The 22,798-nt window shown below is 37.1% G+C and overlaps 5 protein-coding genes across 6 annotated transcripts; 2 read left to right on the top strand and 3 right to left on the bottom strand.

Annotated features, from left to right (window-relative positions):
* Positions 1–2,584: 2,584 nt before the first annotated feature.
* Positions 2,585–3,469, bottom strand: LOC141600774 (uncharacterized). Its single transcript, XM_074421024.1, has one exon. The coding sequence runs from the start codon at positions 3,467–3,469 to the stop codon at positions 2,585–2,587; it is 885 nt and encodes a 294-aa protein (XP_074277125.1).
* A 3,463-nt stretch (positions 3,470–6,932) lies between these two features.
* Positions 6,933–8,680, top strand: LOC141599449 (scopoletin glucosyltransferase-like). Its single transcript, XM_074419452.1, has one exon. It carries the CDS (start codon positions 7,109–7,111, stop codon positions 8,534–8,536), a length of 1,428 nt encoding a protein of 475 aa, XP_074275553.1. The 5' UTR covers positions 6,933–7,108; the 3' UTR covers positions 8,537–8,680.
* Positions 8,681–13,105: 4,425 nt separating this feature from the next.
* Positions 13,106–20,394, bottom strand: LOC141599448 (uncharacterized). 2 transcript variants are annotated; one of them, XM_074419451.1, is made up of 2 exons: positions 19,052–20,394; positions 13,106–13,812 (listed from the first exon to the last, which is right to left on the bottom strand). In XM_074419451.1, the coding sequence occupies exon 1, from the start codon at positions 20,226–20,228 to the stop codon at positions 19,089–19,091; it is 1,140 nt and encodes a 379-aa protein (XP_074275552.1). In that variant the 5' UTR covers positions 20,229–20,394; the 3' UTR covers positions 13,106–13,812; positions 19,052–19,088. The 2 variants fall into 2 exon arrangements, with proteins under 2 accessions (XP_074275552.1, XP_074275551.1); XM_074419450.1 differs by lacking the exon at positions 13,106–13,812 and adding an exon at positions 17,109–18,636.
* On the top strand, positions 16,932–18,666 carry LOC141599447 (scopoletin glucosyltransferase-like). Its single transcript, XM_074419449.1, has one exon. It carries the CDS (start codon positions 17,120–17,122, stop codon positions 18,509–18,511), a length of 1,392 nt encoding a protein of 463 aa, XP_074275550.1. The 5' UTR covers positions 16,932–17,119; the 3' UTR covers positions 18,512–18,666.
* Positions 20,395–21,230: 836 nt separating the features above from the next.
* On the bottom strand, positions 21,231–22,441 carry LOC141600773 (uncharacterized). The gene is made up of 3 exons (XM_074421023.1): positions 22,202–22,441; positions 21,651–21,782; positions 21,231–21,554 (listed from the first exon to the last, which is right to left on the bottom strand). The coding sequence occupies exons 1-3, from the start codon at positions 22,439–22,441 to the stop codon at positions 21,231–21,233; spliced, it is 696 nt and encodes a 231-aa protein (XP_074277124.1).
* Positions 22,442–22,798: the final 357 nt, after the last annotated feature.

Genomic DNA, 22,798 nt, shown 5'->3' with positions numbered 1-22,798 from the left:
AGAGTCTTGCTTTGAGAAAAGTTGGAACTTGTAGGATTATACCAAGTATTCACCTCTTATAATTGTTACTTGCATACCAAGTGTTTGTTACCTTGTCTCATAGGAAAACTCACATCTCCTTGATTTTGTTACTTGTTTTCTCCATGCCAATTCTCCATATATGTCTCTCTATTGTTGTTCATTGTTGATAACCATTGTTTGTTTATAGTCTTGTGCTTTGTCCATCTTAATTAGTCTTAATTCAAGTTTTTAGTCTTAAATTTTGGGTTCGACCCTTACTTCCCTTTACTACTATTCTTAATTGCATAGTGTAGAGTTGAGTTTGGTTTATAAATTGTTAATTTAATAGGTTAATTCTAGTATATTACGACACCTAGTTTTACTGCTATCACCTTCCTCTCTATATCATTGTATATTTGCTTTCCTACAACCAAAACAGGTTACTTTTCCTTGCTACAAAACCCAAATTTGTGATGGGCAAGGTAGCATGCTTCTTGTCACGTGGGTTGTTAGCATCCTCTCAATGTTTGATGCCTTTGGAGGGTTTGAATACATAAAACTTTAAAAGCTACTTTTAGATTGTTATTATTGCTAGTTTGGATTAATTTTTTTTTTTTTTTGACAACGGAGGTGAATAACTTACAATGTTCGACAAACAACATAAGCTACTCGACTAGGTAGCACCAGACCATCAACTACTAAATCTAGCACTACTAAGCCATGCCTAAAACATACATAGACAATATTTAAAATTAAAGCTACATCATAAAAATAAACTAGATCCGCGATGATAGGATGGAAAGGGGCGGAGGAATGGCTATGAACAACCGATCCAGCATCCCAAGCACACTTGACTTCCAGAATCCATCGACGCAAGCAAGCCTTAGAGAGACCATGACAAGGTGTACTTCCGCTCTTGCGAAAAGAACGAAGAAAGACAAAGTGATGAACGAGACGACGAAGTCTGCCATCGGCGGAGATAAAACTCCTACACCTTAGAAATCGAACCCTTTGGCCTAGCGGCCAACACACCAAGGAAGCCACTATACAAAGGAGGGAGGACAATGGAAGTTTAATAACCCAAATCCAGACAGTAGAGTCCACAAGTCGACGTCTTCTGTCAAACCCGATCCTCATCTTACTACTAAAAACCCCAAAGAAGATTACGGAACAGGGCACCCGTAAACAAAGGGAGTTTATTATTGAAAGAAACAGGAAAAAACAGCACGAAAGGTGAAACATCAGATGGAAGCGGAAACCACCACATCCGATCCAACCAACGACACTTCCAAAGAACCCGACTTCACCCAACCCAACCAGCCTCAAAACCAACACAATGGAACCAGGCATCCACGATCAATCTCCGACAAAAGAAAAAAAAAAGACGGCCACACCATTAAAACCACAAAAGGCACAAACGGCATACCAAGGATCTACTACTTCAGAAATGCCAAAAGCGGCTGACACAGTACAAAAGCTCCCCCCCAGGACCGTTGGCCTGCAGACAACAACCCAAGCCAAAAGCAACCACACAAACCTCCCAGTAACGCCGGACACAAAACATAAACGATGCTCGTTTCACCAACCGACACCTCCCAGGACCACCACCACACAAACAACAAAAGCAAAACAGAAAAAAAACAGCCACCAGAGGAAGAAGACAAGGGATCGATAGGTGGGGGGAGTGGGGGGATCACCATATCAGACCCAAACTCAACCACAAAGAGAACGGAACATACGAATGAGCTATGCTCAACGACTCAGACAGGCAAGAAACAATCAAGCTAACCCAGAGGTGGGGGGAATGGGGGGATCACCTCTGGGAAAAGGGAACGACGGTGACAGGACAAAGGACGGAGGGACGAGACCGACCTACCGGAAACAACCAGGGGAGGGGGAAACGGGTCGCACGCAGAGCTTCAACGACAGGACAGGGGAACAAAAAGGTCAACCATGAACAGATCATCAGTGAGGAAGACCGTCACCGCCGACAAACCACCGACACTCAACGGCCGACGAAGACGAAGAGGAGACTGATCGGAACATACCGGCCGACATAAAAGGAGAGGCTAGGGCGATCGCCGGAGTTAGGCCAAGAGAATAGCCTAACTCCGGCGAAGGGAAGGGAGAAATCGAGGAGGAAGTGCGTGGCTAGGGGAGGCGGCAGCTCAAAAAGTTAGGGTTTTGTTTTCTTTTTAGAGAGAGGAACTTTTAGAGAGAGAGCAGGTAGCTAGATCAGTGTGATTTTCTAGTTTGGATTAATATGTGATGCAAATACAAACAGATTGTGATAGAATCTCTATTCAACTATTCAATGTTGAATGCGTATGCTTATAATACAACTATTTCCTTAAGACGGAGAGTTGGATAATGTAAATTGAATAAAGAACCAAGCGTGTAGAATTAATACCACAAATAATAATATACGAAATAGATAGAAAAAGAAAAACTGAATTAGAACTTGGCATCATAGAATTACAGGCAAAAAAAAAAAATTAAGAATTACAGGCAAAACTTTTATGAATTTGTTGAACACATATATATGAAGTAATAAGCACATGGAGTGAGCCATTGGCGCCTGCCACTAAAAGATAAGCCAGAAGGGTCTTACATCTTCAAAAAATTTCATACCACTTGAAAGAAGTAGTGATTTAGACTCGTCGGGCATCACAAAGACGGATTTTAGTTGCCTTGTTTTCAAGTCGCACGAGACAATACGGTCCTGGTTCATGCATGCATACAGTACAGCATCATCAAACGGATTGAATCCAAGCAAAATCCATGGAGTTCGAAAATCACTAATATAGCGAATAGAAGAATCATGTGAAGTTAACCCTCCTAAATTAATCTTGTCCTTGACCTCCCATTTACTAGTGTCATTGTCTTTCAAATCCCAGATGTTTACTGACATGCCTTTCTTTTGCGTCAACCTCAACCTTTCTTGGCACAAGTCGACTGTCACGAATGATTGGTCGTCCACAATGCAATCCAAAGGCCAATCAATGGAACGACACGCAATCGAGAGAGTCTCATCATCAGCCTTTTCTTTCTCTTTGCTAATTATTGGACTGAAAGCGATCATTCCATTTTTGTTGTCATAAAAATAGAGTATACCATCGTGGAAAAGGCTGCGACATGAATGGAAAAATGCCTTAAAAGGCTTGGGTAATATCAGGACCACCTCTTTCCATTTGCCAATTCGGGACGAAAATACTTGTGCCTCAAATCCAAACTCATTCTCCACATAACCATGACCATCACCACAATTAACCACAACAACACTATACTCAATGAATTGTTTAGTAGAATAGGGGACGCTAGCAAATCCCTTAAAAGATTTCTTGTAGCAGCGAGGGGGACGAGGGAGAGTAATCCCCTTCATTGTCTTAGGATTGCAGATGTACATCGTATGATCGTTCAATTTCCGATCATCTCTCTCACAAAGAATCAAATCAGTACTAGTCGCCATGACTTTGACCGGAAATTCTGGGCTAGATAACATTCTAGAAAACAAATCTGGCAAGAAACAATTAGAGAAACCCGGCTTCTTATCATTGGGATACAAAAACTGGCCGTTGGAAGGGGATAGTAGCGTAGGGCGAATAACGAGGGCATAATGTTTGGGATTTGTAACTTCGGGATCAGTACCATAAACATGTTTTGTGATAAAGTTAGAGATAACCACAGACTTGATGCAGGCAAGTTTTGACAGTATTTCCCAAATTAATTCCCTAGGAAGGTTGTCAAACTGACTAATACAGTTATTATTATCATTGAGGAAAAATTCTTGGGTTCTCCATTAGCCAATAAAGAGTTTTTATTTCTAACATTTTATTCATATTGTTTGGGTTGATATTGTATGTGTTTATTTGTTCTCTCAAAATTACATGTAAAATTGTTTGATGATAACCCCGTTATATATAGTCATAATATACATAAGCTCCTAATTCCATTAGGTGTCTGTATTATTTTCCTAATTCAATTAGATGTATGTATAGCACTCCTATTACTATCCGATTGAAGACCTTATGCTGTTAGTGTTAGGCATAGCAAAACTTTACAAAGCAATGACGGCACGTGATTTAGTCTAAAACTTTTGAGAATAACCCCGTAAGATTTTATGTGTCGTGTGTGTATACGGTATAGTTGGAAATTTCATTGTTAATATAGTTAATTAACAATTACTCCTACCAACATAAATTAAATTAAGGGCCTCAGATTTTGCTTCTCATTCTTTCAGGGCCTCAAGCAGCTCTGAAGCAATTGAGGTGAGATTTACTATCAACTTCTTGAAGATGCCAAAGGGCCAAGGCATCAACTTTAGACATTGGGTGATAATGGTATGACTGACTCGATCCGTTTGTCGCATATGAGCGATTTCTTTCTTTCCTTGATGCAGTAGGAGAAGCTTTAGTAGTGGGGATGAGGTGGGTTTCGTAGGGCAGGGTTTGGCAGAGGGAGGGGTCGTGGTGGAGGTACAGATAGAGATAGAGGTAGAGAAGGGGTGATGATTTGAATGGTACATCACAACCTGTGTAGGAGCTTCAGAATTTCGTGCCATTCAAAGACTTTTTTTTATGTCGAGTTTGCTTCGGTTCAATTTATGTGGGATGATGAGATTGTGTCTTATCGAGGGATGCGTGATATCACCGTTGAAGGGCACCCTAGGTCTCTCTGTATGTTTCATGAAGCTGGCCTGAGTTTCCTGGTATGAACTTGATAATTTGTCGTAGAATGTCCAATTTATTTGTTTTGGTCCGAAAAGGTATGGATTTGATTGGCATTGCTGATACCCGCTCTGGGAAGACTTTGGCTTATATGCTACCTCCTCTCGTTCGTGTCAGTACTGCTCAGCCAAAATTGGGCCAGTACTTACTCCGTCTCATTTCTGCTGCCATTTTCTCTATGTTAAAGTTTTGTGTCATTGTGCAGAATATGGTGACGGCCTAAGTGTATTAATATTGACTCCTACTCGAGAAGTTGCTGTGCAAATACAAGAGGAATCTCTGAAATTCGGATCACATGCAACTGTATGGGGCACTTGCGTGTATGGAGCTGCTCCTAAAGGACCTCACCTCCGCGATCTCAAAAGAAGTGGAAGCTTATATTCAAATGAATGCTGTGATTCTTTTTTTTTTTTTTTTTTTTGGTTCGATTGTCATGGGAGCTGTAATTAAGCAATTTGATGCATTTCATTTCATTTTTAAGGTGTTGAGTTTCTAACTGCTACGCCGGGTCGATTGATAGATATGTTGGAAGCTCAACATATGAATATGAAAAGAGTTGCATATCTTCTGTTGGACGAGGCCTATTTGAGGGTATGAGGATAGATTATTAAATACAGGTTTTGAACACGGGTATATAAAAAAAACTCGGGAGTAACTGTTATTTGACTCTAAATAGTGAAGTACGTATATTAAAAATACTCCGTATATGCTAAGCTAATTTGAAAGTGTAGAAGTAGATATTCAACAAAGCAATTTACCTTTTTCTTAAGAATTATTCCGCCTACTTTACACAATCTTTTCCTTTTCCTTTTCCTTCTTTCCGTGGGTCATATGCAGGGAATACAAGAATAATCAACGAACCCAAATTCTTATTTAAGACGGATGTATTCTTTTTAATTTTAAACTTAAAACAGATGTATCCGTATGAATAAATAAGACAAAAGTCAAACACATTACAAAAAGTAATTTATTTGTTTTATATATATTCAAAATATTTTAACCCATCGAGTACACCATTCTAAAGAAAACTAATTAATGAGTGAATGAGGCAAGGCATGAGGGAGTAATGCAAAATGTTGTCTTCAGAAAAAGTAAAGAAATCAGTTTCTAGAACGCATGTTCATGCCATATTGTGACATACACACCTAATATGATTGGATAGCACTCCGTAGAGGTGGTAATCGGGTTACTCGGGTCGGTTACGGGTTGGGTCAATACGGATCAGGTCATATTGGGTTTAGGTTGTGCCGGGTCAGTGACGAGTCGGATCGGTTATAGTGACGAGTCGGGTCACCATCGGGTCGGGTCATCGGTGGGTGGCAAGTCGAATCGGGTCAGTACCAGATCAGATTATCAGCGTATATTTTATCTTATGTACAATTAAGATAAATGTCAATTTAGTCTTCTTTACACCCTTATTAAGCTAATTCATTATCGGGTCACAATTGGGTTGAGTCAATATCGGGTCACGAATCGGGTCGGGTCGGGTTGGAAAAAAAATAAGGCTGCTATCGTTATCGGGTTCAGTTCGATTCGGGTCGGGTCAATTCGGTTTCGATTCACCCAATTTTCTGGTTCCATCGCGTCGGCTCGGGTCAGGTTCCTTAAATCGAGTCAGCTTTTGTCGGCTCTAGTACTCCGTAGTAATTTAGAGTAGAAAACAATGACATGAACAATGACGCAATATATGCATTATTTATTTTCCTTCTAAGCAGGCGCAATAGTACCTTCTAAAGGTCTTAGTCAAGATTCAAGAACATAGCACAAGTCATCAACTTCAAATTGTCTTCAACAACTATGACTATATTCGTATACCCTCTAACTCTTCCATCCATGTATGCCCAATTTTGGACGCTTTGTCCGGTGAAAGATCTCGGAATAAATGATAAGAATGCCGAGATTTAGAGTTTAGACTATTGACTTTGTATATGAATATTTTACTCAATCGTTGAATCAAGGGAGACAAGATGATAATTTTACATAGACCTATGAAAGATCAATGTTGGCTCATGCTTCTCCCGACATAACTAAGGTCCTTCACTGTGCTAGGGTATACATAAATTATATGGAGCATTTATCTCGAAATGGTCTAGAATGAAAATGACTGGTAGGATTCGCATCTAGAGACAACTATAATTATATGTATACAATCAAAGCTCATTAAATTACCAAGTTTTACTATGAAAAGTCTTAAAGTCTTTTACTCAACTTGATATTAAAGGGAAAAAGACTAGCAAAAAAAACATAACTCTGTGAGCCTGTGACTATATATATCTGAGGATTATTTTGTATTAAAATCAGCTCATTGTAAAGCAAAATCAAGTCCGTCTATTACACAAAAAAATTCAAAGATCCATTTTATTAGTAATTCAATAAAGAATATGGGAATTGAAAATCAACAGCTTCATGTAGTTTTCTTTCCATATCTAGGACACGGCCATATGATCCCGATCCTCGACATAGCCAAGCTCTTTGTCGCTCGAAATGTCAAGACAACCATCATTACTACCCCTCTGAACGCGCCCACCTTCACCAAAACAATAGAAACCTATAACAAAAGAGGTCCAAACCCGCTCATGAACTTGGAGATATTTACGTTTCCATCACGGGAAGTTGGTTTGCCTGAAGGTTGCGAGAACCTCCAGCAAGCGGGGGCTCTTGGAGTAATCCCGCTTTTCTTTAAAGCGGGGGAGTTGCTAAGAGAGCAGCTTGAGAAGTTTTTAGAAGCTAGCCGACCTGATTGCCTTGTGGCAGATATGTTCTTCACATGGGCAACTGAATCCTCGGCTAAGTTTAACATCCCGAGGATAGTGTTCCATGGGTACGGTTTCTTTGCTCTTTGTGCGAAAGAAATTGAACGGGTACACAAGCCGTTCAAGACTGTCTCGTCCGATGACGAGGCAGTTATTCTTCCCCGACTTCCACACGAAGTGAAAATGACACGATTACAGGTCTCAAAGGAAGAATGGAGTGATGAAGACAATGAATTTAATAGAAGATCAGCGAGGATTAAGGAATCCGAGGTTGAGAGTTATGGAGTGATTGTTAATAGCTTTTACGAGTTGGAACCCGATTATGCTGACTTTTTCAGGAAAGAACTGGGAAGAAGGGCATGGCATGTGGGCCCAGTTTCGCTTTGCACTAGGGGCACCCAGGATAAGGTAAATGAACACGAGTGCTTAGAATGGCTTAATTCAAAGAAACACGCTTCTGTAGTTTACATTTGCTTTGGAAGCATAGCACACTATCTAGCTCCTCAGCTGACCGAGATCGCAAAAGCTCTAGAGGGTTCTAGACAGAATTTCATTTGGGTGGTTCGAAATCGTGACCATGGAAATGCGGAGGAATGGTTGCCACAAGGGTTCGAACAAAGGACAAAAGGAAGAGGGCTGATTATAAGAGGGTGGGCTCCTCAAGTGTTGATCTTGATGCATGAAGCGGTAGGTGCGTTCGTGACTCACTGTGGATGGAACTCGACTCTAGAAGGGATCTCGGCTGGGGTGCCAATGGTTACATGGCCGGTTTTTGCCGAGCAATTCTACAATGAAAAGCTGGTGACTGAGATTTTGAAGACTGGGGTTCCTGTTGGAGCTAAGAGGTGGAGTAGAGTGGCCTCTATCGAAGATTTGATCAATCAAGACGCCATTGAGAAGGCATTGAAAGAAATCATGGTGGGAGAAAAAGGTCCTGAGATGAGAAACAGAGCAAAAAAGTTGAAGGAAATGGCATGGAGAGCTGTTGAAGAAAGAGGATCTTCATATAATGATTTAAACTCTTTGATTAATGAGTTAAGGAATAACTGCACTTAAAATTTACGCATTTACGTAAAACATCTAAGAATGTAAACTTTCACTTATTCGACTTATATACAAACGAGCTATATGGCTCACAATCTCTTCTTAAACTGCACTTGTGCACATGGAAAACTAATGCTAATTGTCACGGACTCACCTAAACGGAGGAGGAACGGACCACTTGTCAAACACAAAGGAGATTCCATCATAAAACCAATTGGGTATCACGTCTTATAATGCAATGAACCACAACTAGAAGACTTATTAAATACCAAGTTTAGAAGACTTTAGACATTTACCATTCTTGTATCGTGTTTAAAGAATGCACGCTATTATAAAGTGGATATCCACAATCCAAATTGACTATAGGTACTAACTAGGTACAAATGTACAATCACTTCCACCTAGAACATGTTATGCAGTTTCTTTTCGGAAATAGGGGAACAACTAATAAGCAATGTCTAATAGTCCACGCAGCCACAGTTTATAGTGAAATTACTCTAGTGAAATTGAAGAACACTTGAGAGTAAATAAAATGTGATTTTATTGAGTAAAATCTTAACTTTCAATTGTTGTTTATATACAACTATATTTATGCAAAATATCAATAACTGCCTGTAACAAACTGTTGACAGACTGTCACTCTAACAAACTAACCCTTGCTGATGTGGATGGAAGGTTCTGGAGAAATTCAGAACCTTGACTGAAGCACAAAGACTCAAGGATGATAGTTGAAGAGGATGAGTGAAGTCAGAAGCATCAGAGCAGCAGTGTAGCTGAGGAAGCTATATAGCCTATATTATCAACAGTACAACATACTAACCATTTTTTTTGTGGGTTTTAACCAAATTGAGGTACATCGGTCGATAGGACGCATATAACAAAAAAAAATACAGTTGAATTCATGTAAGAATGCTATACGGTACTCGTACATCATATAACATAATTATAATGTGCATAATATATTAACATGAAAGGAGACTAATCACAGTAAGTGTTTGCATAGACTTTGAAGTTTGTCCATTTTCCCAATATTCCAACATTTTTCAACACACTTTTTCATAATCCTACAAGTAATGAGATGTAGGGTAGTTCTATTGTTGACTTGTACAATTGGAGTATTGTACGTATTATAGTAAGAAGGTTTGATTGGACTTTTATCATGGCAACATATGAATGACATGAGGTGCTCTTAATCTAGATGTGGTATTCATAAGCATTTATATCATCCTAATTACTTCCTTTATTCCAACTAATCTGAAAGAGTAGAAGTAGATTTTCAACGGGAGATTTACCGTTTCACTTTAGAATCCCAAAATCTCATTGAAGACGGCACATATTCGTCACTCCGGAGTGACAGATACCATTTTCTCTCACAAATGACCCAAATAGAGGAGAGAGGGAAGCACATGAGGGTGCCCCCACCTTATCCCCTTATCCGTTTTGTCTTTTGTGAGTAGCATTAGCCGTCACTTGCTCCGACCCGTCTTCAGCAAGACTAACTGCTTCAGAATTACTCCCTCCGTAACGATTAATTGTTTATCTTTAGTCTTGGCACAAAAACCAAAGAAAGAGAACGGGGTCAATTATTAGATGACAAGTGTATTAAATTGAGCATGGAAGATTAAATTGTCCATCAAAAATATTCCTAAAATAGAAAGGTAAACAATTGAGTGAGACACCTAAAATAAAATAGATAAACAAATAACTGGGACATAGAAAATGTTTCATTTACTCATGCGCATTTTTACTCGTGGTTTACTCGTGGTTTATGGCCGTTTTTATCAATAATATAGCTTAACATTAGTATTTTAAGTGGTAAAATGGTAAAACATGTTCTATGCACAAATAGGATCCTATAACCTGTTGTATAGTAATATTATAAACAAATCCATATATTGTATATCAAACCATCTAAATCCCAATAAAAATAAAAATAAATCTACCCATCTCCTTTTTTCCTAATTCTGTTTTCTCTTTAATCGATAAACCCTCCTCTTTTCCTTCTCTAAATTTGTCTTAAACAGCAGTCGACAAATCTTCCTTCCTCCTAATTTTAATTCTAAAATGGTGAAAGGGAAGCAATTGACATCATCATCAAGGGGGGGAAAACGCATCTAACAATATTTCGGTGAAAGAGAAGCAATTACATCATCATCGGGAAGGAAAAATGCATGTAAAATACTTTGAGGTAAATTTCTACACCAATCATACGAGCTATTATTAAAAGAATACAAGTTAAAAAATGCGATCACATAATAATATGAGCTATTAAAACAAGAATACGAGCTAATGTAAAAAGAATACGAGCTTAAAAGGATCAAAAACTTAAAAATACAAGCACATAAGAATACGAGTTAATTAGGATAAGAATACGAGCTAATATAAAAAAGAATACGAGCTTAAAAAGACCACGAACTTAAAAATACGAGCACATAAGAATATAAGCTATTAAGATAAGAATGGCCAAATGACCAATTGGTAAAAAAAGTGGCAAGTATGTGACATATTGGTAAAAAAAACTACACATGCGACAAATTGGTAAAAAAAGTGAAGTGTAAGTGCCAGATTGGTAAAAAAATGTATCGCAAGTAAATTCGCTTATTGTCGTTATTTTTTTTATACGCTTCGGTTTTACCAATGTGGAAACGGATAATTTTAAAATTTATTACGTGTTTAACAAGGAAATCGCAAGTAGGATAATTCATAATTACCACTAGGGGAGATAATAACGAGCCGAGCCGAGCCGAGCCAAGCCGAGTCGAGTCAGGGCTCAGACTTGCTCGGAGTTTACTCATGAAACAAAACTCGAACTCGAGCCGTTCTCGAGCTTATCCGAGCTTGAAAAACTTGAGCTTGTTATCATACTCGCGAGCTTTTACCTGAGCTGGAGCTTTCGAGCTCATGACAGTCACACAAGCCTATATATAATTGTGAATTTATCTTTTTTTATTTATTCGTTTAAATAACTGGATTCGAAGATTATATATAAAATTTTTGAGTAAATCAATGAAAATGTTTGATATGGTTATACAAAGATATAACCATGATAAATATTTTTAAAAATTAAGATCAAAATATTATTTTATCACACAAGTTCGACTAGAGACGCCAATCGAGTCAGTGATATGGTTACACAAAGATATAACCATGATAAAGACCTCACTCGATAATGACCTTACCGAACTCGACTCTACGTTCAAGAGTCGGGTGATTCGATATGACCCAAACCTGATAGGACTCGACTCGACTTTACCTGTCCCAAACCCGACTTGACTTACTCGATTGGCGCCTTTAGTTGATTCAAGTCAGTCGTGTCGGGTTTGGCATAGGTAAAGTCGGGTAGAGTCCTATCAGGTTTGGGTCATATCGAGTCACCCAATTCTTCAGCGTAGATTCGAGTTCGGGTCGTTATCTCCCACAGTGGTAATTGTGAACAATCCTACTTGCGATTTCCTTGTTACACACATAATAAATTCTAAAATTACCCGTTTTCACATTGGTAAAACCGAAGCGTGTAAAAAAATAACGGCAATAAACGGATTTACTTGCGATACATTTTTTTACCAATCTGGCACTTGCACTCCACTTTTTTTCCCAATTTGTCACATGTGTAGTTTTTTTTACCAATATGTCACATACTTGACACTTTTTTTACCAAATTGATCATTTGGCCAGATAAGAATACGAGCTAATGTAAAAATAATACGAGCTTAAAAGGATTGTGAGCTTTAAAATACGAGCACATAAGAATACGAGCTATTAAGATAAGAATACGAGCTAATGTAAAAATAATACGAGCTTCAACTTTTTTCATGCATTAGAAATTTTGGATTAAAAAATTCCTTTAAGATGATGCTCACAAGTTACGTCATATATATGATTTATTCTGCATAGTCAATTAATTATAATAATTTAAGGGAGAAGATGATTTATTAACTGGATGATGGAGGAAGATGGGGAGTAGTTACAAAAAATATGGAAGCAGTCAGAGAGAATGGGGATTTGATTGAAAATTGAATTACGTTATTTTATTTTGGATGATGATAGGGCTCCATCCGGTGGCACCAAATTTCGGTGCCACCATAATTAAAGAAAAAAAAATTAAGATGTAAACTTTCGTTTTTCCGCCAAAGTTTGAAGGGTAGATATGTAATTTATAGAGTATCTATTTAATATCTATTCAATTAAAATAAAACTCTAACTAAATTAAATTTTATCTATATTATTTTACTCCAAAATAATTTAGCCAGTACCTTACACCAAATTATACTATTCATTAGTAATTTATTTCTTTATCATTTATTGAGTTCTTCATCTACTTAGTTTTTCATCGATAGGGTTCATTCTTCATCGACAAGCCAGCAAAGAGAAAATACAATATGATAGATCGGTATAAGACTATAAGTTCTTAGATTATGATATACTCGTACAACAAATAATTTTTCTTAATTTAATTTGTCTTACCCATAAATCAAATACGAACTCTAGTATGACCAATGGAGTGGCCATGAGGAGTTACAAGCTCTCAAAATTTCATGTCTAATTTTCAATTTATAAAGAGTAAATTATCAATTACACCCACGTCAAATACACATTTTTACATTTACTCCCACGTCAAATTTTTTTATTAAATTACACCCAAGTTAATAGCTCAGTTTACAAATTGCACCCAATATCGGAATCCGGCCAAATTTCCGTCAATTTTCAAATTTTCTGGGTAAAATATAAATTTTTGGACGATTTTGCCCTCCTTCATTTCTTTATTGCTGATTCTTGTTTCCTCCTTCTTCATTGCCTCTTCATCCTTCTTGTCTCTCTTCCCTAATTTTATTTCCCTTCATTGTGTTCATCATCTCAAGGTAAGTCATTCCACATTGTTTTGTTTTGGTTAATTGTGTTCAATTAAATCAATACAAACCCTAAAACTAAGAAATACAAAACCAGAAATTGAACCGGTAAACATCCCTAAACCTTATAAACCCAGAAATACAAACCCAAACCCAAATTGAATCGAAACAATGTATTTTCTGCTACCCTTTTTTGAAGCTTTCCATTCTGAGTAGTCCCAAACATCAAGGCTAGTGTCATGTTGGAGACGCAAAATATCAAACAGGCTGGAAATCTTGGTGATTCCCTTCAAGGCTTGATCCACTCTCTTCTCATAAGCTTGCAGAAGGTTCGACTCTTAATGGTCTATGCTCAATGCTACGAGTCTACGACCCTCTAGCTCTCCTTGCAAATGATAATACAGATCGTTGAGTATCAAGCTCCTTATCTGAGTTCCTTCACTGTTGATAATAAAACGTAAACATCACATACTAGAGCACAGAATTGCAAAATCCCTAAACCCTATAAACCCAGAAATACAAACCCAAACCCAGAATTATAAACTAAGAAATACAAACCCAGAAATTTATGGGAAAATTTGGGGGAATTTGAAAGGGGGAGATTTTGGGGGAAAATTGGGATGAAATTAGGGCAAAACTGAAATAGGGGATGTAAAATGAAGAGTTAGAGGTTGATTCACAGTTAGAGACACGCGGGGGCAATTTAGTCATTTCATTTAGTTTTTCACCTGAAAATGGCTTGGGGTGCAATTTCTAACCTGAGCTATTAACTTGGGTGTAATTTAATAAAAAAAATTGACGTGGGAGTAAATGTAAAAATGTGCATTTGACGTGGGTGTAATTTATAATTTACTCATTTATAAAGTCTGAACACTTGAGTATACATTGAGTATATCATTATCCACCGCCTTAGCCATGAATCAACTATATGTGCAACATTTACTTGTTACGTTCATGCTTAAACACATACCTTGTTTGTTGTAACATTCCTAAAAAAGTGGCACAATTCAAGGGAAATTTTACTCGTTTTTTTTTGGTTTATTCACTATTAACTATAATTAGTCCAAAAATTACCCTTTTCTACTAAATTTAGTTGAAATTCAAATTTTAGGGAAGGAAAATAAATATAGTTATATAATTTACTATAATAATCCCCATGACACCCAATTTGAGTACCACCGGGTGACGTCATTGTACATCCAGTTGTATAGTCCATAAACTGTTTATTATGCCTTGGGTTCGAACCTAGCTGCCACCAGCCTCTCACCATGATTTCATTCTCACCTTAATTTTCTTTAATAATGTTTCTTCTTGTTAATTCCTATCTACTAAAAAAATTAGGTAAACTCATAAATTCTCCCTCTAAAAAGTATCTTTTTAAATAAAAACTGCTAATAACAATTTAGATGTATTCACTAAATATAAGGGAATTAATAATTCTAATTTGTTTCATTATATTATTACATTTTCATTAAAATTAATCTTTTCATCAAATTATATTACTAAACTCTAAACTATACTATATTAATTAAAATATAAATAATATAAAACTATAAACTGGTAAATTATTTATTGATACTATTATTTGAGGATGACATGACCAATATAACGTATAAACAAAGGGTAATGTTAAATACAACCCTTAAGCTATATTTATCGTTTTTATTATTTTCATGACAAAAACATTTGAGAGAATTTGTAAATTAGAATCATTAGTTTTGTGGTATAAAAAATATTTTCTTAAAAAAATACATTTCAACACATTTTTTTTCAAACAAAATACAATAACAAGATAAATGAACAATTAATGAGATACCACTATTATTTAAATATCTTATTAAAAATAAAAATTTATATATACCGTGCATTTATTGCACGGGTTCTAAACTAGTTTTATCTAATATATGAGTACAATAAGTTTGCTAAATGTCGAACCTAAATATGTCAATACATATCATATCAAATGTTACATTGACCTTTTGACATTATTCATGGTCGTGGAGAATTTTTGATATTATTTGTAATATATTACTCCATTCAACTCACTCTACCTATTTGTATTTTGCACAAATATTAAGAAGGGTGGGGTTGGGTGGAATATATTGTAAATAAGTAATGTGGAATATTATTTGTAATATACATCCAGTTGTACCATAAGCATGGTATAACCAAGTATAAGAATTCGAGCTTACGTGTATTTTTTTCTGAGCTAATTTAAATTTCATGTTTTTAATGTGTAAATGAATGAGCTCAATACTTTCTAATAAAGCTCATATTCTTTAATATAAAGCTCGAATACTTTGGCACAAAGCTCAGGTTCTACACCGTACAACATATACATCTGGTTGTATAGTCCATGAAGTGGGGTATGAGTGAAAAAGAGTGGAGTTTAATGTAGAAATAGTGGGGTATGAGTGAAAAATATTGTAAATAAGTAATAGGGTATGTGGATAAAATGGTCATTTGTTAAGTAGAGTCACTAGAGTGAGTTGGATGGATGAAAAAGGAAATATAGTAGAGTGGAGTTGAATGGAGGAGGTATAAGAGAAAATATAGTCATATAGATCTTGTTTGATTTATCGTCATAAATTTTATAAGAACATTAATTTTTTATAATTTTTAATAATACTCCCTCCTATTCACCATTTTCTTCCATATTTCCTTATTCGGATTATTCGAGTTTTCTTCCCTATTTCCTTTTGTGGGTTGATTTGTGTGGTCCAAATTAAATTATATGTGGGGTAGTGTATTTTGTGTGGTCCAAAATTGGTTTCTTATTCCTTGTGTAAAAAGGAAAGGGGAAGAATATAGTGAATAGGATGAAGTATATAAGTAAAGATAGTCATATTGCAAAACACACTTCCACAAACGTGATAAAGTCAATGTAGCCTTGATATAGATTGAAGGGAGTATAATTGAACTTTCATCGCTAAAATCCTAGAACCGTCCGGCATCTACTTCACACAATTGCTTAGGTTTTTTATTATTATTATTATTCCGGACATACAAGACAAACAATAGGTCTTGGTATAGACGGGTGGGGCGAACAGACAGATAAAGACCTCTAATAAAATGGGTTGGGGGGACAAGGTGGAGCACCTCCCATGTGCTTCCCACTTTATGACAAATGAGTATTTTGTGAGGGAAAATGATATCCGTCTATACGTATAGACGGATAGTGTCCGTCTATAATAAGAATTTGTACAAGACAAATCAATGAATGAGGCAAGGCATGAGCGAGTAATGCAAATTTGTAAAATAGAAAAGTAAAAAAAAAAAAAAAAAAGTTAGTCTTGCTATAGACGAATCACGAATATATTTGTCTATAACTAAGAATGGATCAAAAATAGCTTGAAAGTGGTGAAATTTTTGGTTCCCACCACACACTTGTTGCTTGTCATATTAGGAATGTGGTATTATATTTGGTCCTTATTTAATTATAGACAAAGCACTGCATGTTCATGCCATATTGTGACAGATACAGTACCTAAGATGATTGGGTAATCACAAATTTCGAGTACAAAAGACAGACATGACCCATGACGCAATATATGCATTATACATAGTGCATATACTTTGTCTTGGTCAATATTCAACAACATAGCACAAAATAAGTCATCAACTTCAAATTGTCTTCCTCTCGTAATCATAATTTTGTGGCTGAGGATCCAAACTTCTGTTCAACAACTATGATTATATTCGTATACCATCTTATGACGTATCCCATTACCTTTCAACTCTTCAATGTATGTCTAGACACGGCCATATGATCCCGATCCTCGACATAGCCAAGCTCTTTGTCGCTCGAAATGTCAAGACAACCATCATTACTACCCCTCTGAACGCGCCCACCTTCACCAAAACAATAGAAACCTATAACAAAAGAGGTCCAAACCCGCTCATGAACTTGGAGATATTTACGTTTCCATCACGGGAAGTTGGTTTGCCTGAAGGTTGCGAGAACCTCCAGCAAGCGGGGGCTCTTGGAGTAATCCCGCTTTTCTTTAAAGCGGGGGAGTTGCTAAGAGAGCAGCTTGAGAAGTTTTTAGAAGCTAGCCGACCTGATTGCCTTGTGGCAGATATGTTCTTCACATGGGCAACTGAATCCTCGGCTAAGTTTAACATCCCGAGGATAGTGTTCCATGGGTACGGTTTCTTTGCTCTTTGTGCGAAAGAAATTGAACGGGTACACAAGCCGTTCAAGACTGTCTCGTCCGATGACGAGGCAGTTATTCTTCCCCGACTTCCACACGAAGTGAAAATGACACGATTACAGGTCTCAAAGGAAGAATGGAGTGATGAAGACAATGAATTTAATAGAAGATCAGCGAGGATTAAGGAATCCGAGGTTGAGAGTTATGGAGTGATTGTTAATAGCTTTTACGAGTTGGAACCCGATTATGCTGACTTTTTCAGGAAAGAACTGGGAAGAAGGGCATGGCATGTGGGCCCAGTTTCGCTTTGCAATAGGGGCATCCAGGATAAGGTAACTGAACACGAGTGCTTAGAATGGCTTAATTCAAAGAAACACGCTTCTGTAGTTTACATTTGCTTTGGAAGCATAGCACACTATCTAGCTCCTCAGCTGACCGAGATCGCAAAAGCTCTAGAGGGTTCTAGACAGAATTTCATCTGGGTGGTCCGAAATGGGGACCATAGAAATGCTGAGGAATGGTTGCCACAAGGGTTCGAACAAAGGACAGCAGGAAGAGGGTTGATTATAAGAGGGTGGGCTCCTCAAGTGTTGATCTTGGAGCATGAAGCGGTAGGTGCGTTCGTGACTCACTGTGGATGGAACTCGACTCTAGAAGGGATCTCGGCTGGGGTACCAATGGTTACATGGCCGGTTTTTGCCGAGCAATTCTACAATGAAAAGCTGGTGACTGAGATTTTGAAGACTGGGGTTCCTGTTGGAGCTAAGAGGTGGAGTAGAGTGCCCTCTATCGAAGATTTGATAAATCAAGACGCCATTGAGAAGGCACTGAAAGAAATCATGGTGGGAGAAAAGGCTCATGAAATGAGAAACAGAGCAAAAAAGTTGAAGGACATGGCATGGAGAGCTGTCGAAGAAGGGGGGTCATCATATAATGACCTAAACTCTTTGATTAATGAGTTAAGGAATAACTGCACTCAAAATTAAGCATTTACTTAAACATCTAAGAATGTAAACTTTCACTTATTGGAATTACATACAAACAAGATGAGTGTTTTTGCTAGTGAAAATTTGGGAAATACGGCCGTCATTGCTCACGTTCTCTTTATAAACTGCAATTATAAACCAATGCTATTGTCACATGTCACATGTTTCAGAATCAAGACTACTCCATAGCATATACCTTATCAATAAGTAGAAAATCAAGCAACATTAACAACCTAACCTCAGTGAAATACTAGTAATACATAAATCTTTGAAACAATTTAAGCAGCAAGGAGCACAAGACAGCATAAATTGGGTTCAAAAACTTCAAACATCGCATGGCGTTTGCATATATTATAGAAGTCATGATGCCATTCCATAACAACGGAAGTTGGTTCAACATCTGAACTGATGACAAACACAGCAGCAACATAGTAGCTTACACAACAAGGAGGACAACTAGTACTTTATCTAAACTTCAAATTTGCAGCAAGTTTGCAAAGAGATAAAAAAAATCAATGAAAACTTCACAAGAATGCTTACATAGTCAACGCTCTCGTGATGAAGCTTAAACTGTTGTTTATGTAGTCTCCTTAGGCCCAAAGATTTTCTTAGGCCCGAAGATCGCTTCCCAGACCATAGAAGACGTTGGACCCGTCTTATCATAATAAACTCTAACTGCTTTCTCATCCAACAAAAATCCTTTTTGCCTTAAAGTCAGAATAAACTTTTGTGCATCTTCAACCCCCTTCTCCTTACAAAACTCCTCAACCAATCGAGTAAATAATGGAACATTCGGAGAATGACCAGCCTCCAACATCTCAACACACAAATCGGATGCCTCTTCTAGTCTCGTTGCCTTACACAGACCTTTGATCAAGACAGCGTAACTAAAAGCATTAGGCACAATGCCATTGTCTTTCATTTTCTTAAAAACCCTCGTAGCGTCATCAATCTTTTCAGCTTGGCAAAACCCTTCAACCACAGACGTATATACAACCACTTCCGGCATAGTACCCTTCTCACGCATTATCCCAAATATCTTCATAGCTTCATGAACCAAACCATCATTACAAAGTCCCTCAAGCATTGCCACCGCATTAGGAATTAGTCCGCTTTTCTTCATATTATTAAAAATCTCATCAGCATCCTGTGGGACATCCATCTTTATTTCTTCGGGTGGACTAGTAGAATTCACCTCACTAAACCTAGTTTCCTCTTTAACCCCGTCATCCTCATTCCCTCGGCTTTTCTCATCTGTCAACGGACAATTAAGAAGCTCGCGAACAGAAGGCGGATAATAATTCTTCTTCTTCTTCTTAGTATCCAAACCAAAATCCCCACTACCTTCACCATTCTCCCCACTAATTGGCTTAATAAACACATCATTCCTCGTTCCTCGAATTCGATGATCCACAGCCGCATTCTGCCCAGCAAATTGCGACTTTTGCCCATCCCCAGAATTAAAACTCTGATTTACAAAATTTCCTCCATTTACCCCAGCAAACTTACTATCATCATGATCATTTCCGCCATTTTTTATACCTTCCTCATTTTTATTATGAGGACCAAGTGAACTAAATAACCTAATTCTTAACAAATTTAAACTTCCATATCCATTAAAATGGTGGGATTCAGAAAATTTAGAAAATCTGAAAATTAAATTAGAAAAAGTAATGAGATTTGAAGAATTACCTCTAATTGCTTTCATCTTCTGCATTCAATTTGAAATCTTGATGAAATTTAGTTTCTCGATTTGTTAATTGGGAGGGTTTTGAAGGGGTTTTAGTTTTGGGGATTTTGAGTTATAGGGGTATAGTGGTAACTTTACTGTCCGTGATGGGGTTATAAGTGGAAAAAGAAAACACCCATTTCTAAAGGGTATTGCTCTTTCATGTACATGATTTACTCAATCATGTAATAATTGTTGTACATGAATGAGCAACTACGTTTCTAAAAGGTCATTTCATTTTCATCTCAATTCTCTAAAATAGAGTGAACTAGTTGCAATTTATACGGGTATGAATTTATAGTAATTGAAATCACTGTAAATATTTAAAGAATGTTAAGTAATATATATGAATATTTTATATTCTATTTCTTTTATTTTGATGATAGAGTAAAACACGTGCTAAATTTGCAAGGGGTTGAAACTTGTACATGTTTTAAATTTGTGATATTAACGCACAAATTCGGTGTTGTAATAGGAAACATAGTATATAGTATATAATAAATGCAATGTATGGGAAATAATAAAAAGCAAACACTATAAATATCGCTATAAAATGGAAATAATTGTCAAATTTGAAAATGGTTTACAATCAAATTGAAGAAACATAATTGCACACTTAACGAAAATAGACTAATATCATTCCAAATATTGGAAAATTTTATGGTAGACTACATTAGTTGTTGTATTTGATGTAACCTTATTACTATCACAAATCAAAAGTTTCAAACCTTCTTTTCTTGTAACTCTGGAAATCGCTTCAGAAAGTTGTCCATGACTAAAAACTGGTCTTGGAAGGTAGATGCTGACCTCAGATAAAGATTGTCCTTGACTCTTGTTTATAGTCATGGCAAAACAGACAGCGATAGGGAATTGCCTTCTGCTAAAACGTACCGGGAATTTACTAGAGTCCGACAAAGTCAGTGTTAGTCGAGCAATATGCACGTGATCACCTTAATGACTACCTGTTAAAACCGTACATCTAATCACGCGTTACGCTAAATCAGTCATAATTAATCGTGTTCCATTACACAAACCGCGTGATTGATCAATGTTCCTGAGAAGCATCACCATATCACCGACCTTCAACTTCAATTGATGATTCGGGAGTCCAGAAAATTTGATACTATTGAGGTATTCGGTAGAGTGAAGGTCAGAGTCACCCATGCCTATATCATCGTTAGAAACTTCATCGAAGCTTAGATATATAACCTCATCCTCATCGATTTTCGACAACACGTAGTCATTTACCGCTTCAACTATCTCGTGAGTAGGGGCGAGGATTGCCCTTTCTTGGAGGTAATCTGGGTTCCACAACTAATTTTGTAGATCCAAATACGTGACATTTACTATTGATGCAATCAGATCCGCCACTTGTTGAATGAGTAAGTCGTCTGGGAATTGTAGATCGACTTCCCTGTCATTTTCACCATCCGCTAAGCCATCTCCAATTTCCAAGATCCACTCTGATAATTTTCTTATATCGTCAACATTGTCGCTTGTCCTTCCACCTTGCAAACACATGTTCTTTGTCAGTTTAAGCACCTGGATAAATTCAAATATTATCATATTTATATATTTAATTTTTAAAAACCGTAGTAACTAATAACGTTGGTAGACATATATATATTGGTATGGTAATTATGGAAGAATACCTTGCAGGAAGGCCACAAATACTATGAACAAAGAGATACACGAGCAACGTCTGCTCTACTTCTTTTGGAGACAACCGGTAGAGTTTGGCGAAAATCTCCCCCGAATACTACCACCTTACCTCCAAACGGTAGTTCGACATTTCTCTTGTTCACAACGCGCATTACATCTTTCAAACTTTTATCAACAACCTCGAAGTTATGTTACTGAGTCATAGGTGATTCATCCCATATTATGAGTTTGACCCTTATCAAAAGTTCAGTTAAATCACTACAAGGCTTAATTCGAGAGCAAGTAGAGTCCTCATTCACGTTGAGCGGAATGCTTAATCTTGAATGAGCTGTTACACCACCAGGTATGAAGGTTGCTGCAATTCCGCTTGATGCAACTGCTACAACAATTTCTCCCTTACTTCTTATGCCAGAACACAAAGAATGCCAAATGAATGTCTTCCCAGTTCCGCCATATCCATAAACAAAGAACACCCCTCCTCTATTATTTAAAACAACATCCATTATTTCATTGTACACCGACCTTTGTTCATCAGTCATTGAAGATAGCTAACGCTCATTTTCTTCCCTCAGTGACTGTTTGTCGTACGACAATGCATCCATTACTATGGTGTGACGTTGTTGAAGAACCTGGAAGAGGCATGCCTTGAAATATAGTTAGGATACTCCTATTTAATTGAAGAGAATTTTCAATATCCATAAGAGCATAATTTTTCAACTCTTCATCAGTCAGTTGTAAGGTTGATATAGGAAAAAAGGTGCATATTGATACTGTCGTTTCGTACCAAAAATAAAATACCTAAGTACAACTAACAGAAGTCAGCGGTAAGTAGGGTCGATCTCCACAGGGAGGCGGTATACTATCTATTTGTCTATTTATCTGTCTAAATGTCACTA

This window comes from Silene latifolia, chromosome 9, assembly GCF_048544455.1.
Source record: "Silene latifolia isolate original U9 population chromosome 9, ASM4854445v1, whole genome shotgun sequence".
Classification (NCBI taxonomy): domain Eukaryota; kingdom Viridiplantae; phylum Streptophyta; class Magnoliopsida; order Caryophyllales; family Caryophyllaceae; genus Silene; species Silene latifolia.
Note: the sequence above shows the minus strand (reverse complement) of the source record. Positions and strands in the feature narration are given on the sequence as shown.

What these genes read in the sequence shown, in the direction of transcription:
- LOC141600774 (XM_074421024.1), bottom strand. Translation starts at nt 3,469, where the DNA reads ATGGCGACTAGTACTGATTTGATTCTTTGTGAGAGAGATGATCGGAAA.
- LOC141599449 (XM_074419452.1), top strand. Translation starts at nt 7,109, where the DNA reads ATGGGAATTGAAAATCAACAGCTTCATGTAGTTTTCTTTCCATATCTA.
- LOC141599447 (XM_074419449.1), top strand. Translation starts at nt 17,120, where the DNA reads ATGTCTAGACACGGCCATATGATCCCGATCCTCGACATAGCCAAGCTC.
- LOC141599448 (XM_074419451.1), bottom strand. Translation starts at nt 20,228, where the DNA reads ATGCAGAAGATGAAAGCAATTAGAGGTAATTCTTCAAATCTCATTACT.
- LOC141600773 (XM_074421023.1), bottom strand. Translation starts at nt 22,441, where the DNA reads ATGACTGATGAACAAAGGTCGGTGTACAATGAAATAATGGATGTTGTT. An exon ending in GATTAAGCATTCCGCTCAAC is followed by an intron (nt 21,783 to 22,201) that starts GTGAATGAGGAC and finishes GAATTTATCCAG; the next exon opens with GTGCTTAAACTGACAAAGAA. An exon ending in ATGGTGAAAATGACAGGGAA is followed by an intron (nt 21,555 to 21,650) that starts GTCGATCTACAA and finishes CTACAAAATTAG; the next exon opens with TTGTGGAACCCAGATTACCT.